Source organism: Acanthochromis polyacanthus, chromosome 15, assembly GCF_021347895.1.
Source record: "Acanthochromis polyacanthus isolate Apoly-LR-REF ecotype Palm Island chromosome 15, KAUST_Apoly_ChrSc, whole genome shotgun sequence".
Taxonomy (NCBI): domain Eukaryota; kingdom Metazoa; phylum Chordata; class Actinopteri; family Pomacentridae; genus Acanthochromis; species Acanthochromis polyacanthus.
This window is the reverse complement of record NC_067127.1, coordinates 16,710,653-16,725,214: the sequence shown is the minus strand read 5'-3', so window position 1 is coordinate 16,725,214 and position 14,562 is coordinate 16,710,653. Positions and strand designations below refer to the sequence as shown.

The 14,562-nt window shown below is 41.7% G+C and overlaps 1 protein-coding gene across 3 annotated transcripts in view; it reads left to right on the top strand.

Moving 5' to 3' along the window:
• Nucleotides 1-14,562, top strand: part of arid4b (AT-rich interaction domain 4B) — a 47,856-nt gene that overhangs the window by 19,447 nt on the left and 13,847 nt on the right. For all 3 annotated transcript variants that reach the window (XM_022191277.2, XM_022191278.2, XM_022191276.2), the window contains exons 4-10: nucleotides 391-456; nucleotides 823-913; nucleotides 3,107-3,186; nucleotides 3,582-3,673; nucleotides 6,003-6,144; nucleotides 7,434-7,513; nucleotides 13,983-14,059. In XM_022191277.2, coding sequence (XP_022046969.2) covers nucleotides 391-456; nucleotides 823-913; nucleotides 3,107-3,186; nucleotides 3,582-3,673; nucleotides 6,003-6,144; nucleotides 7,434-7,513; nucleotides 13,983-14,059 — 628 coding nt within the window. The remainder of the gene's footprint in view (nucleotides 1-390; nucleotides 457-822; nucleotides 914-3,106; nucleotides 3,187-3,581; nucleotides 3,674-6,002; nucleotides 6,145-7,433; nucleotides 7,514-13,982; nucleotides 14,060-14,562) is intronic.

Here is a 14,562-nt window from a genome sequence, read left to right as displayed (position 1 = left end):
GGTCTTTTCTGACACACAGCAATGCCAGGTTGGCATGCAGATGTAAGATTATCACAGCATGATCAGATTATGATCTGCTGTGGCTCACTTAGAGGAGGCTGCAGATGTAGAGAGGGGGAGGGATGGTGGTCAGTTAGTGTAGCCCTAATGTTCACAGCAGAAATCCACCACAGTTGGCATCAGCAGATGCACCACAATTGCCAACTGGGGGGTCGGTCACTCAGTGAAGCCAGAAAAGAGCCATGGTATTAGTGTGGAGTTGAGTGTTGTGTCCAAGTGGAGATGTGCTGCTTGTGTGAAGGGAAGGATTGATGTGGCCCGGTCAGGTCTTTAGGGAGTTGTTTATTCTCATCGCTGATTCTCATTTTGCCTCCCCCAACACTTCCCCAGGTGACCTTTAAACCAGATCTGTCCACGGCTGAGGTTCACGATGAAAACATCAAAGGGCCTCTGAAGGTAAGGCAGCACCGATGCAGGCTGATGCATTTTGTCTTTAATGTCCCTTGAGTACGTTGTTATTCATTGCTTTGAGTTTTTCTGCTCTAATAGTAATTAATCCCTTTAGTTTAAAGCGTGCATTACATTTTTAGCTCCACTTTTTTTTTCTGTGTGAGAGGACTCTTCCATAGTGAATGCAGGAAAAAGCACAAGAGCATCGGGCAGTGAAGCATTAGCTTTGCAATTTAATTTCAGTCAATTAGAATTCTTGTCGCAGCAACGTGTCCGTCTCATTATTTAAACACATTATTAGACTTATCATTAGAAAATAATGCGAATTACCCTATTGACAACCCAAATAACAGCAGTGTTTGCATCCCACAGGTGGGTGCTGTTGTAGAGGTGAAGAATCAGGACGGAGTTTACCAAGAGGCCACAATCAATAAGCTGACTGATGCTAGTATATATACTGTTGGTAAGTCAATAACGGAATGCTTCTCCTCCTCTCTCAGACACTTGCACTCTGAATGCAGCTTGTTAAAAACATGTTTGTGCACAAATAGAATTACACAGAGTGGCTTGTATTTTCATTCTCCCCAGCAATGCACTTAAAGAACATTCTCCACTAGAAGCCTAAGAAAAGAGGAAAATGGAGTGATTTTCCACAGTGCTGCTATTTGTGTGATTATTAAAATGTTCAGTCCAAATGAATATGGTTTTGGCGTTTTAGTCTGAGGTAGCTTTAGAAGCTGATGGAGCATGGTTGCCATGCTGCGTCAACATTAAAACCTTATACAGCATCAATTATGAGCAAGCAGTGCTGGTAGATGCTACATTTCAGGGTGTGACTACAGTTACTTGTTTACTAAGGTGCCAATTTTGATATTATGTCAAATATGCAGTCATTTAATATATGAAATGTCAGCAAGAAGAAAAAAATGCCAATCGCTGTTTTCTTTTTTTTTTTTTTTTTAAACCTTGTTAGCTTGTCCATATGGTTGTTATTGCTGGAAAAATACACTACCATTCAAAAGTTTGTGGTCATGAAATTGTCACCCAGACAGTTTCATGTTTTCCATGAAAGCTCACACTTTTATTCACGCGCTAACGTGATGACACAAGAGTTTTCTAATCATCAATCAGCCTTTCAGCACCATTAGCTAACACAATGTAGCATTAGAACACAGGAGTGATGGTTACTGGAAATGTTCCTCTGTACCTCTATGGAGATATTCCATTAAAAATCAGCCGTTTCCAGCTAGAATAGTCATTTACCACATTAACAATGTCCACACTGTAGTTCTGATTAATTTAATGTTGTCTTCATTGAAAAAACTGCTTTTCTTTCAAAAATAAGACCATTTATAAGTCTACATAATGAACGTGATGAGCAGTCATGACTGAGCATTTGGAACATACTAATGACTGCCTCAAAAACACAAATCCAGACTTACAAGATTCCATTGGTCACAACATAAGAAACCATTTCTGTCACATTGCAAGGTGAAATTTTCTGCATCATTCTTCTTGTATGGTATTAGTTTCTGATTTGAACGTTTATGGCTTCAGTCCGGTATTTCAGCTTGTCTTTGTTTAGCACAGACAAGTTCAAAGGTGTTTAAGTTGTAAGTGAGCTGGTGTGCCAGATCTGCAGCAAGCTGGAAGGTGTGAATGATCTGCACATTCTAGAGGAAGCAACACTTTGGTTACAGTGAGGCCATCTTCAGGCTGGAGAAGATTATTTTCATGGAGTAAACGTCGAAATATGTAACTTCAGTACACAGAGATGCGTTTTTAGGGGTTAAATCAAAAACCAGAGCGGGATTTTAACAGAGAAAAGCAGTAAATTCCCTTCTTGAGAAGCTGCACCAGCAAATTTGGGGGGGGAGAGGGAGATGATTCTTGCAATTTGGAATTGCAAATTTGTCAGGAGTGCACAGTTACAGTGTTGGATAATCCAGAGTACATATTGTGTAGTCTGCTGCTCAGATCTGTAGTCTCCCAGCAGCTGCTCGTCACTTAAGCGCACCCATGGGGTTCTCTCTGCCTTCAAAACACTCATCTTGGCACATTTTCATCCTTTTCGTTCGCTGATAGAGGAAAAAAACTTAGCACAGTGTTGAAGTTACCTCAAGTGATTCCCCTTAGGGTAGTCGCCAAGTGTGTTTGAGCAATGAATAATGTGGCATTTATCGTTAGGAGCGACGAGACTGCCAAAAGTGAGTGGAAGGCAGCTTGAGGTCATTATTCTGATATTTGCTGTTATATTAAGTGTTATTTGATATCAGTGTTTATTGCAGAAATTGGTTTACAGAGATCTAATATCCTAGATATGACTTCAGTTAATACATCAATAGAAACAGTAAATCCTCAGACACTTCTTCACATCGCTTTTATTTAACGATTTACTTCACTTCATGTGTAGCGGAGGATCCTTGACGCTCTACTAAAGCTGCGAGCTGATAGCGTCTCTGTCACTCCCTGCCAGAGAATATATCCAGCCCTTAAAAGACAGGCATAATTTGTTTCCAGAGTATCTAAAGCAAGACGACATTTTGTAACTGAGAGGGGGAGTTTATTTTTGCCGTTAGTGTGGTTTTGTGCGTGTGTGTCGGTGGACTCCTGGCCTACATACAGCAGCCTAATAGTTTGTGTCTCATCTCTGCAGTGTTTGACGACGGCGATGAGAAGACCCTGAGGCGTTCCTCTCTGTGCCTGAAAGGAGCGCGTCATTTTGCAGAGAGCGAGGCAAGTATTGTGCTGTCCTGCAGTTTTAAAACAGCCTCATCTCTCAGCTCTCCAGGAAAAAACTACCCATTTTATATGTATATATACAGTATTTGTTTGTTTTTTAATTACATCACATAGAGTCTCGCATCATTACTCACAGTGTTCAAATTAAATTGCTGTTTATGAATGGTCCCATATCGGCGTTTAGAAGTTCAGCTGTGAAATAAACTTGTCGCAGAAAAGTCATCAAAAGAAAATGTCTCCACCGCTGCGCAAATCCATTTGTAAGTGACGAAATCCCATGATGAGAATTCAAGGTTCGAGGTATAATACAGGGCAAATCTTTCATCTTGCAGTGCATTGTCTGACAAGGTGCCACTGAGGCTCTTTGTTGTTGTTTGTCTCCTCTGCAGACGCTCGACAGACTCCCTCTCACCAACCCCGAGCACTTCGGCACACCTGTCATTGGCAAGAAGGGCAACCGCGGCCGACGATCAAACCCAATGTGAGTATCCGTGCGTGCGCATCCCGCGGGGCTCGTATCAAGCTTAATATATCAGAGGTCTGTGATGCTATGAGGAGGGATTTTCTCCACCGATCTACAGTCATCAGTAGCAGGCTCTCCCATTCTAAGTACGCTGACAGCAGTTGAAATGAAAGATTTACTCTCATCTCCATCCCCTCATAAAGAGCCCCCGAGGCCTTGAAGAGCAGAGCGCCTCCTCCAGCTCCTTAATCATGCCGGGCTCCCGTGTCTGCATGCGTGCTGGAGAGGCATGAGCATGCCGTGGTCCTGCTGAATGTTATCTCTTTTTTTCCCCCATGCTTTGACTCAAATGTTCCAGTGGGTGTTTTATGCTCTGATGTCCCTGCTCCTGGGAGACAGCAGAGTTTTCATCGGGGAATGGGAACTGCTGAGGGTTTTTACTTTTCCACTGGATGTAATTGTGGCTTCTCTGTGTTATAAAGAAGACATTTGGCTACATAATTTTATTCTCTGCCACCCCCTTGCTAATAGCACTTAGAGAAAAAAGTCAATATTGCTTTAAACATTGATGCAATATTGCCTTGGAGTGGTCCCAGCTGCACATTAGCACCTTGAACCTGTTGTCTGCCTTTGTACTAATTACAAATTACAAGGTTTAGGAAAACAATGTAGATTGATATTATTGGACAAACAAAGTCCAGTGGCTTTTTTAAGAGATAGATAAGATGGATGCAACTCTCACATCTGTGGCTTAAATGTGCAGCAACAGCCAGCAGCCTGTTAGAAGAAAGAGTAGAAAAAGAGGAAACAACTAGGCAGTAAATAGCGCACTTTATCTTGTTTATGCAGCCGTGAGTTGGCCAGATGAGCAGCAGACACTGTCAGAAGTCATTGTTCTTGGCTAAGGAATTGTTCAGCAGATAACCCTCTTTAACTCTTTTTACGTTTGTTTGTTTTTTCCATTTGATAAAGCAATAACATAGAGGTTGGGATTTTGTAACCTTTTAGACTGATTTCCAGCCCTTGTGTGATGCTAGGCTAACCCTGCTGCTGTTGCTAATACAGACATCCCAACTTGCTGCAGGAAATGTTAAACTATTCTTTTAGATCCCAGCCTTAAACGTAAGGTTTCCTGTCAAACAATTCCCTGCTATCACAGTCATTATACATGCAAAAAAAAAGTTTCCTTCATTGAGGAGTTTGAGCGCTTTGTTTATGACTTTGATTCACAGCTTTGTTGTTGTTGTTGTTGTTGTTGTTGTTGTTGTTGTTGTAGTAGTAGTAGCAGCAGCAGCCTGGCTGATTTACTGTTGTTGAGTCGTGCCAGACACTGTGTGTGTGTGTGTGTGTGTGTGTGTGTATGTACATAGTTGTGCTCAGAGCTGGCCTAGTGAGGCATAAAAAGAGGACAGAGGATCTGTTTGCCTGCTGGTGCTGCTTGCATGATCACTCAGAGACATGGCTGGCTGTCTGCTGGCTGCAGCCGGGCTCTGCCTGAGCATCAGGATGACTGTCAGACGGCAGTGAGTGAGCCGGCTCGTCAATACGCTGATCCTAATGAGTGAGCTCATCAGTAGAGCGAGCCTTATGTTTCGCTGTGCTACATAATGATAAGCCTACAGAGTGCGTGGTGGGATTGACGAGTGGAGATGTTTTCTAGCTGAGCAGCAGTTAAATGAAAAGATGACTGGTTAGCAGAAATCCTCTGCCTGCCTTTATTGAGAGAAAACCAGCACTCGCTATTTTATTTTCCTAACCCATTTAAAAATACATGTATAGCATGGATTTAATGTGAAATGCCATTCACTTTGTGTTTTTCTCTTTTAATACAGCCGTGATACTCGTGCATGCATTAGGGCGATAAGTTGACAGCGCTTTCCTCAGTCAAATTTCAGCATTAAATCGGATTATGTTTTGGGACAGCAAGTGGTCCACCTTATTGAGGAGCAAATTTTGATGACATGGAGGTGTTCGAAACCTACGGAGGCTGGCACAGATTTGTGTCCAGCAAGTTAGTCATACAATACTCTGAGACAGAGGATTTCTTAGTGGGATGATCATTTTTAACAATTATTTTCTGGCAAATCTGATTAATCATTTTGTCAGAAAATAGTGATAGCCAAGCTGACGCTATCACATTTGCTTTTTATTTAAACAGTCCTTTTTAAATCACAGGCAAAGAAAATCAGCAGCTAGAACTAGCAAATGTTTGTTCATAATAAACATGAAATCAAAACGGTCACATGGTAGTAGTTGAATTTGTAATATGCAATAAATGTAAAGAGTTTAGCTCACTGTACCTTTGTGTAGTAAAGTCCATTTAGCAAACTGTCTTTTCCTCCCACAGTCAAGAGGAGGAGTTATCTTCATCCTCTAGTGAAGAAGAGGAGAGCGATCAGCGGCAGAATGAAGATCTGTTCGGCAAGGTGGTCTGTGTGGAGGGGGTTGCCACCGGTGACAAAAAGAAGACAACGTGGTATCCTGCTCTGGTGAGCTCATAGTCTGCCTTCCTTTGCTGCTCTCTGCTGCATCCGTGTGAAGAAACAGGCACTGCTGCTGCTGCTGCTGCTGCTGCTGGGTCTTGGTTCACTCGCAGCATTGTGCCATTTCATCAAAACGCCTGCTTATGTAACATCAACAGGATTATGTTATTGCATTAGAATACACCTACCATGAAATGCTGCAACATGCCTGCCGTTGCCCTTCACCAGCTGATGTCTATAAATAGGACACACTTTTTTCTTCTGCAAGGTGAAGAGTTTGAGAAAGCTAATCAGCTCAATCATCAAAAACGATGACTTGTTTTCCCTGAGGTGTCCTTGAGTGCAAAAAAAACAAACATCAATTTGATCTTCTCAGCTCTCCATTTCTTTCCACCCACCCTTAACTCTCACTCGCTGTTAGCTCACAATAAAATGGTGACAGGCCTTGTTTGTTTGTGCGAGTGCTACAAGTCGAACTCGGAGAATGGGAGAGGGTGGGGAAAGCTGTCCCTTTAACTGTGTAGTCAGCAGTGCCCCGCCTCCAGGATTTGTTGTTCTTGGCTTGCAGCTGACTGAGCTCCATGCTGCCTCCTTGTGACGGTCCAGAGAGGTGCACTCCTCAGTCGCCTGTCATTGTTTACACTGTGACCGTATGGCAGCGGGGTGGAGTAGTACCCCGGTAGATGTCTCATGCAACAGATGATGCTTGGCTGTAACAAACGGTGTGATTTTTTTTTTTTTGAGTGGCCTAGTTAAATGAAAGTCAGAAGGAACGGGTCTGCATGTGCGAGCCGAGCGCTCAGATTTGCGGCGCGGCATATGTGTCGGAGGACGAAATGGGATCACAGAACAAATGTGAGTCACAGTGCTCGAGTAAAAAGCTTCCACCCTCCCAGCCTGTGTGTGCTTTATATACAGAGAGAGCAGGGCCTGGTGGAAATCAGATCTCTATAATGGCAGTGCTGCCTCCTCTGGGTTAGACCGGCAGTGGAGCAGCTCTCATTGTTGTGCTCTTCAACTTTAGTACACGACGCATGCTGCCAGAGGATGAACAGCCCTTACGCATCGCTCTTCATCTCTGCTGCGTCTTTGTTTTTGTTTCATAGACAGCTTATTTTGCAATCAATCAGCGTGGCCTTTTGCTGAAACTACTTTAGTCATTGACTCTGACACCCCCCTCCTCTGCTTTGAGCACACACACACACACACACACACACACGCACACGCACACGCACACACACACACCATACCGCATCATCTTACCTTTTTACTGTCTCTTTTCTCTGTGCAACAAGGTCATCTCCCCGGACTGCCACGAAGACATGACTGTGAAGAAGGACAACATCTTCGTCCGCTCTTTCAAGGATGGAAAATTGTGAGTCATTAATAATGTGCTGAAAGACGCTTTACACGTCGCATCAAGCCGGGTTACACTAGTAGATCATATGACGTAATTATAGTTTTCAACTCATCATGCAATCAATAAAAGACAGAAGTTGGGCCTTTTTAATTCATTACTTAGTTGTAATTGTTGGCTACAAATCTAGAGAGAATCACTTCACATAAAGGAAAACCAAACTGAGTTCTGACAAGCAAATGATTGGCGTTTTCATTTCATATATCACATAAGTTGTTCTTGATTGATTCTCAATTAATTTTCTGTGAGTCACTTAGTCAGCTAATCATTTAGTACCACTGCTGAACATTCTCATCGCCAGTCTATGGATGTTTTTAATGGGATTGATGTGCAGTGAACCATTGCAATACAAGCACAGGCACAGTTTGGTGTATTGACAGAGGAGATGCTTGACTGTGCTCCGTTGGCTGCACAACATCATTTTTGCAAATGTTTCAGAAAACGTTGGCGCTTTGATTTCCTATACTGAATGCTTTTCCTCTAATTTGGCTCAATCAGATACCATTTATAGGTATTATCTGATTAATGTTTAGTAAAGGAATTTAAATGTCCGATTGTTTTGAGTCTCAGAGTCGCATAAGCTCAGCTGCTGAGATCCACAAATAAGATACTGTGTGACTTCCCCGTCAGCGCTGTTATTTTATTTGTCCTAAGGCTATAAGTTAGTGGTGAGGTAAGGCAGGGTAGCTTCCCTGCAGCCTGCCCTCGGCATGGAACCACACAGCTGGATTGTTTTGTCTGTGGTAAAGAGAGAAATAAGGCCTGTCAGGAATGTGCACTCAGCTGGCGGTTTGTTACTGCAGTGTTTCTTGGATGTGGGTAGCCCACACTCAGCGTAAATTAATCAGGTGTTTGTTCAGTGTTCCAAAGGCTACTTTTCCTTGTATTTGCATTGCACCGATGGCAGAACAGCATCGATGCATTCTTTAATAGATATCCTGCGTAACTCGGGACCCTTAATCTGCAGCTGAAGACGTATTTGCAGCACAGGAGGGCTTATCACTTGTTCTTTGGCTAATAGCGAGGTGAAGGGTAGAGCTGATGAGAGGGAAAAGATAAGGAAAGATTAAAAAACTGGAAGTCATATACTTTTGGAGTATTTCCTCTCCGACCAGGGCATCCAAAGAAGGCTTTTCTAGCAAAAGAAATCACACTGTAGCCGTTTTCCTTTCTGTTCTGTAGCAATTTGATTCCGCTCATTGAAATCAGCGCAGTGTATCCAAGGGTGAGTGTAACAAATAGCAATGTAAGAAGTAGGAAAATCTATATCGTTGTTAATGAGATTTTCAGGTTTGTTTCCCTCCAATCTTTTGGCTTTTATGTGGATGGAATAACAAAGATGAAAGTGTGTAGCAATTTTATAGCTCATGTGTAATGTGAGGGATGTCTTGTTGTGTCATGTTTGATCTATCGGTCTTTTTTAGATGTCTGCCTGTGAGACAGAACAAAACCTTCTAAACCAAATCCACCACATGTAGTTATTGCAGAGAATGCGTCCTCTTTTTGTTAATGCTACAGTGCTGCATCGTTTCCTTTTGCCCTCTCTGTGCTTTTCCATTCTTTTACAACACGCACACTCCACTCGTCATTGTTTGTTATTCTGCTTTTGATCATTTATGGCAGCCTCTTCTCGGCTATTATTATCGAGTTATTCCAACTTGCTGCTCCTCGTGTGATTTGTTTTTTGAAGAGTGGGTCACATCCATAAGCGGCGTGACCTCTCCGGCACAGCGCCGGGGTCAGCAGGTTCACTTTTCCTCTGGAGGGTTTGGGATTGTTACTGATAACCGTTCAGTGTGCCTTTCAAAAAACAATGGCTTTGGAAAACAGTTTTTGGGGAGGAAAGCAAGGTCACATCCAGAGAGGGGGGCCGGTGTTTTCAGGAAGTGGTTATTCTTATGGTTGCCATAGTAACAATGGAAACAGAAGCTGTGTCTGGGTTTTTTTTTGTTTTTTTTCCCCCTCGTCTTTGGCCGACCTGCAAGCTTGTCTGTGCTATTGACACACACAGAAAAAGACAGCATAATCATTGTGAGTAGTTTTTAACCTTGGCTAAACAAAACTGGGCTGCAGAATTAAATAAAATCCTGAATGTGCTTGTTATTTTTACCCCTGAAAGAATTCAGTGTTTAGTCAGTTAGTTTTAAAGTACATTGCTCTTCCATTACCCATCTGGTAGTTTTAAAAAATTATCTGCACACTTTCTTTAACGTGCAACTCCCTTGAAAATGTGACCTTCAAATCTGTGATCTAAATGGGACTTGCCAGATTCAATAAGAATCCCATTTGGTTAGGCAAATTCAATACTTTCTAAACTAAATGAGCTGTTATTTTAACAACGCTGCTTACTGGCTAATGGGGAATCAAATATTTTCAGCTTTAGTCCTGTAAAATATTTTACTCGGGATGAGTGGCTAAAAGCTGTACTTCGGTGTAAACTTTTTTTTTTTAGTTATACATGCATGCATTAAGGGTGCATTGGCTCACAGTGTGCAGGTTCTGGGTTTGTTGGGGGGGGGTTTGCATGTTGTCCATGTGCTCCTGCTTCCTCCCACAGTCCAAACACATGCATGTCAGGTTAACTCTACATTGGCAGTAGTCGTGTGACTGTGTCTGTCTCTCTGTGTTAGTGCTGTGATTGACTGGTAAACCTGTACACGGTGTACTCCACCTCTTGCCCAGTGTCCGCTGAGATTCCACTCCAGTGCTCTTCTGGGAGCCTTTACAGAATACACCAGGTATAGCTGACTGTATGGAGTAGTGTGAAGGCTTTAAGGAGGGCAATGTCAGTTGGTCAGTGAGTCATTCCCCAGAGGATGAATCTGACTGACTTTGATGATCCATTGACTTTCCGTCTTTCTGCCCTATGAGGTTGACGTTTGTGGTTCAGGGTTGGCAGCTGCTGGATGGTCTGTCATGAAACGTGCTCCATATATTCATCAACCTCCGAGAAAGAATTGTAGTCTTCTGTCTTTTTTATATAGTACCATCATCAGGTACTGTATGTGACCAAATACCTGTAAAACTAATGGCATCCCTATGACTCTTAGCTGGACTTTATTTAGGGTTGATTAGCAAATGCTACTAAAGCTGAAAAGTTGATGATTTTCACATTGAATTTAGCAATTTGAAGCAAAGTAATTAGAAAATAACAAAGGCCACAATTGAGGATTTACTTTATGCAGCATTTCTAACCCTGTTATTGTTTTTTTTTTATTTGCAGAATTGTGCAACTCTTAGATGTTGCTCCTGAGCCATGAATTACCAACTTATTTCAGTGTCAGAGTTTATTTGTAGCAAGGTCCCATTATTTTCCAATTGTGTTTTTTTTATGTTTTATTATTATTACTTGATTTGTTTTTCTTAACAGAGTCCTAGCTTTTGTGGTAATTGTTTTTTCTATGGCATTTTAAATGATAAAAACACACATCAGAAACAGTTTACACACGTGGACAAAATTGTTGGTACCCCTCAGTTAAAGAAGGAAAAACCCACAATTCTCACTGAAATCACTTGAAACTCACAAAAGTAACAATAAATAAAAATTTATTGAAAATTAAATCATCAAAAACAGCCATTACTTTTGAATTGTTGATTAACATAATTATTTAAAAAAACAAACTAATGAAACAGGCCTGGACAAAAATGATGGTACCTCTATAAAAGATTGAAAACTATTTGACCAGAGTGACATGATTAACTCAGGTGTGTCATTTAATTGACATCACAGGTGTTTCCAAACTCATAATCAGTCAGTCTGCCTATTTAAAGGGAGACAAGTAGTCACCCTGCTGTTTGGTGAAAAGGTGTGTACCACACTGAACATGGACAACAGAAAGCGAAGGAGAGAATTGTCCCAGGACATCCGAAAAAAAATTATAGACAAACATCTTAAAGGTAAAGGCTATAAGACCATCTCTAAACAGCTTGAAGTTCCTGTGACAACAGTGGCTCATATTATTCAGAAGTTCAAGACCCACGGGACAGTAGCCAACCTCCCTGGACGTGGCCGCAAGAGGAAAATTGATGACAAATTGAAGAGACGGATCGTTGGAATTGTATCCAAAGAGCCCAGAGCAACCTCCAAAGAAATTAAAGGTGAACTCCAAGGCCAAAGTACATCAGTGTCAGATCGCACCATTCGTCGTTGTTTGAGCCAAAGTGGACTTCATGGGAGATGACCAAGGAGGACACCACTGCTGAAAAAAACTCATAAAAAAGCGAGACTGGAATTTGCAAAAATGCATGTTGACAAGCCACAAAGCTTCTGGGAGAATGTCCTTTGGACAGATGAGACCAAACTGGAGCTTTTTGGTAAGGCACATCAACTCTATGTTCATAGACTCAAAAACCAAGCATACGAAGAAAAGAACACCGTCCCTACGGTGAAACATGGAGGAGGCTCAGTAATGTTTTGGGGCTGCTTTGCTGCATCTGGCACAGGGTGTCTTGAAAGTGTGCAAGGTACGATGAAATCTGAAGACTATCAAGGCATTCTGGAGAGAAATGTGCTGCCTAGTGTCAGAAAGCTTGGTCTCAGTCGCAGGTCATGGGTCTTCCAACAGGACAACGATCCAAAACACACAGCCAAAAACACCCAAGAATGGCTGAGAGAAAAGCGTTGGACTATTCTAAAGTGGCCTTCTATGAGCCCAGATCTGAATCCCATTGAACATATGTGGAAGGAGCTGAAACATGCCATTTGGAGAAGACACCCATCAAACCTGAGACAACTGGAGCTGTTTGCTCATGAGGAGTGGGCCAAAATACCTGTTGACAGCTGCAGAACGCTCATTGACAAATACAGAAATCGTTTAATTGCAGTGATTGCCTCAAAAGGTTGTGCAACAAAATATTAAGTTATGGGTACCATCATTTTTGTCCAGGCCTGTTTCATTAGTTTGTTTTTTTAAATAATTATGTTAATCAACAATTCAAAAGTGATGGCTGATTTTGATTATTTAATTTTCAATAAATTTTTATTTATTGTTACTTTTGTGAGTTTCAAGTGATTTCAGTGAGAATTGTGGGTTTTTCCTTCTTTAACTGAGGGGTACCAACAATTTTGTCCACGTGTGTATATCTTTAAGTTTTCATCCTTGCATTAGAATATAAATCACTTGATATTTTTGGGGCATCATATGGTCGTACTCCAACACATACTTTAACCCTCCTGTTGTCTTCATTTACAGGGACCAAAAAATATTGTTTTCTCATCTGAAAAAAATCCCAAAATTCAGCAAAAAAATTCCCCAAATTTCTGAAAATTTGCAAAACCTTCAGGAAGAAAATTCCAATGATTCCATAAAAATTTTCCTTAAAACATTTAATTAAAAAAAAACCCCAAATTTAGCAAGAAAATTCTTGTAAATATTTTTTTAAATGTGTAAAAATCTTCCAAAAAATCCTTGAAATATCTAAACTGATTACATGCATATCAGCAAAATTCTAATATTTTTTGTGGATGTTCTTAAACATTTTTAGCATTTCTTTTTTCAACCAAAAAACTGTTCAGAGATTTCCCAAAAATGTAGAAAATGTGGACATCAGAAGTTTCACTGTCAAAATAATATATTTTTCCCACATTTTCAATCTTTTAAACAGGTCAATTTTGACGCACAGGATGACACGAGGGTTCAAAGTGTTACACAGTGATTATTGATATGAGGCTTGACCATTTTCCCCAAATTGTTCACTCCTAAATGCTGGATGCTAAGGTGGTGCATGTGTTGCTGTGAGCATGTTAGCATTTAGCTCAAAGCACGCCTGTTTGCTGCTCAAAATATATATTTTTTTCACATTTGGACACAGTTGGATGTCACTTTAACATACCCAATGCATTTTTCTAAATAATTATTTACAGGGCATGCCATCAAACCAAGCAGTCTGGGCTCTTTTAGCTGCACATGCTCGCTTCCTTAAAATTTCACTCCATGATAAATCTAGTCATTGGATCAGCTCAGCGGCGCACAGATACCGCGGCAAATCGTATCTCTTGCACACCAGCCAAGCCTCTGACTGCTTTCAGCTTACAAGCTCCACTGATCCATCTATCTGCCAAATCGCCAGCTCTTTGCCCAGCTGCTGTAGAAACGCTGCAAGAAAGTATCCTGTGAATGCAGTCATGACTGTTCGTGTCATCTCTGGTTTTAAGGTTGTTATCAGTGCTGGCCTCAGTTAGAAAGTTCAAATACAGCTTTTCTCTTGCCAGCGTTCCAATTAAAAAGACTACTGGGGGGGGGGGTGTTCTCTGCCGCTTCACACTTTGTTCTTATGGTCGGAACTTTGTTTCAAAAGAAGTCACACAATTCTGCTTAGATTTTGATTGCCTTATATGGTTGAGTTGCTTTAGCTGAACCTTGATGTAACGCTCAGTGCTGTCCATTTGACGTCTCACATGTTAATCAGAGCTGCTTTTTTTTTGCAGTTACATGGTGCTGCGGAAGGACGTCCGCGAGATGAGCAGTGACTGTCCCCCAAAAGCTGACGCAGGGCTCAAACCAGGTGAGTTAAAAGTAAAGTTTTAAGAGGGAAATCGTGCTGAACCGGTGCACAGCGCGTACCTTGTCCCCGACATCTGTGGGCCGGTCTGTGTGCTGACAGACTTGGCAGAAAGCGCTCACAGAGTGGGCTGTAGCGAGGCAGACTGAAGAAAGAGAAGTTTTGTTTTTGTTCTGGGGAATGCAGCGGTGGAGAGCTCCTGTCTCCGCCGAGTCTATTTTTGTTTGAAGTCCTCACCAGGCTTTTTATATAGTGCCCCCGTTTTTCTGCTGCAGAGCTCTTACTCTCTCATAATTACAGTTAGGAAGCAGCTTTGTATCATCGCTGTCTTGGTATTCACAGGTGGTTGACTCACAACTGTGATATTTTCCGCATTGCAAAAGCGTAAAACAAGCATCTGCCCAGGTGGTTAGATGCTGCTTAAACCCACCTGTGACATTGTGGCTGAATGCTTCTGCTGCTCTGCGTCGCTGCAGATGCTGACAGATTTTCATGCTGCTGTCTTT